Source organism: Gavialis gangeticus, unplaced genomic scaffold (assembly GCF_001723915.1).
Source record: "Gavialis gangeticus isolate Ggan-Ray unplaced genomic scaffold, GavGan_comp1, whole genome shotgun sequence".
NCBI classification, from domain to species: Eukaryota; Metazoa; Chordata; order Crocodylia; family Gavialidae; genus Gavialis; species Gavialis gangeticus.
The window spans coordinates 207,804,019-207,806,109 of NW_017728992.1; the positions used below are offsets into that span (position 1 = coordinate 207,804,019).

Here is a 2,091-nt window from a genome sequence, read left to right on the forward strand (position 1 = left end):
CCATAATCTAACCTCTGCTGCAAAGATTGAGCCTCTCTGCCCAAGAAAACACAGGGAGAGGGCCAATCCCTTCCTTACTGCAGAAGGCAACCCTCCCCATAGTCCCACATAATTTGTCCAGTGGGTAAAAATTTCTTCCTGACCCTAAATAGGGTGATTGGTGTGACCCTGAGCCAAGGGGCAAGACCCTCTAGCTGGGAACCTCCAGTTTTAAGTCCCAGTAGGAGCAGTGGCACAGCCCAGTCAAAATCCCCAGCCTGGTTTGCAGACAACACCCAATGCCTACAAGAGAGTCTCAAAAACACCCAGCCACATGTAAAGCCTTCTAATACTCCCCTATAAAATGATAGCTTTGGTATGCCTGTACTAGACTCAGTCTACTCCCAACAGATCTCCTAGTACTTGTGCCAGCCACGAGAGCCCTAGTGTAGACGAGGCACCGGCAGCCTCTTCCCCCTACAGTGCTGCAGAGATGTTGGTGGTGAAGCTACGTTCAGCTTCCCCTAGGCTCTAAGCTAATTTGAGTCCCTTTTAAAACACCCCTCTGTCTGATCCTACCACCACCATCAGCCCCATACACTCTGCTGTAGAAGTGCTTTGGAGACCCACGACACCAAGAGGTTTAACCCCGTTCCCTTGCCCTCTGTGAAAGCAGCCCCTACTTACTTCAAGGCACTCTCCAGTCCTGAGAATGGATTCTGGGCCATGACAGAGTCCACCTCCACCTGAAAGAGATTGCATTACCTTTGGCACCATGAAACATCTGTTTCCTGAGATACAACCCCCATCTGAATGGCCCCGATATCCCCCTGCAACAGAGACACAGCTCATCTAATACCCTGCCCCATGCCCAGGATCTCCCACTTGCTCTCCTGGGCCAATTTCCTCAGAAATGGGGGACCCTCGAGTCCATATTCTGGAACTTAAATAGGTGCCTCTGAAAACAAGAGCATATAAGTGAAGGCTGTTAACCCATCTGTGTAAGGAACCTAGATTATAATGGCTAAGAAACAATTTGGAAGCACGGAAATTGCAGGCCAAATGCAGCGAATTTACAATCTAACCCTGGTCTCAGTCTGCCCCCCTGCATCACATCCAGCAAGGGTGGCAGAAGGGGACATTAGTCTCACAGCAATAAGATCAGGCAGCTACCAACCTAGGACATGATAAGGTAACAGCTCCACCAGTTACTCCATCAGGAGAATTTTTACCATCTTTTCTCTGATGCCTGATGAAGTGTGTTTGGGACCGAAAGCTTGCAGTTAAAGAATTTTTTTTGCATAAAATCTCGTTGGTCTAATAAAAGATGTCATCTCTACTATGAGTCCCTGGATTGCTTTTTCCTCTAGACCAATACGGCTACAAGCTGGATACCTAGCTCCATCAATGGCATCTTCCTGTAGGCAACAGAGGTGGAGCATCTGGAGGAAGAAAATGAGTGAGAACGGGGCAGTGGTGTCAAAATGGTTTGGGCAAGAGCACGGAGATGGAGCATAGATGAAGGCTGGAAGAAATAAACACCAGGACAGCAAGGAAGGAGAATAAAGAGGGGGAAGAGGAATGGAAAAGGAGCTAGATGGACAGAGACCAGGGGAGGGCTGGGAATACAAGAACAAGGCCTTTGATAAGGCTCTGTATACAATTAGGACCCTGACAGTACCCCAGAGTTTTATGTGGTCGAAACATTTCAGACAAACCGGCTTTTGCTCCTGCACAAACAAGGATCTGTAAAAGTGGACATAAAAACACATTTGAATTCACACAGAATCACAGAAGTTGAGGGCTGGAAGGGACCTTACAGAGCATCAGGTCCAGCCCCCCTACTCGAGGTGGGAAAGGCTGCTGAGGTCAAACAACCCCAGCAAGGTGTGCATCCAGGCTCCCCTTGAAGATCTCCACAGTAGATGCTGAAGCCATCTGTAGCCAGGAAAGAAACCCCATCCCCCTATAGTGCCTTGAAGGGGTACATTATTTCATTACGACATTCAATTCACTCAAGCGAGTGGTATGCAACATGGTGGTGGTGTGGGGGGGGTTGTTATGAAGGGAGGCATTTCTTTTTTTTTTTTTTTTTTTTTTTTTTTTTTTTTT

General features: G+C 47.8%; 1 protein-coding gene across 1 annotated transcript in view; it reads right to left on the bottom strand.

The window, feature by feature from the left end:
* Nucleotides 1-662: 662 nt before the first annotated feature.
* LOC109299152 (muscle M-line assembly protein unc-89-like) overlaps nt 663-2,091 on the bottom strand; it is a 9,804-nt gene continuing 8,375 nt past the window's right edge. The window contains exon 6 of the mRNA XM_019519702.1: nt 663-725. Coding sequence (XP_019375247.1) covers nt 663-725 — 63 coding nt within the window. The remainder of the gene's footprint in view (nt 726-2,091) is intronic.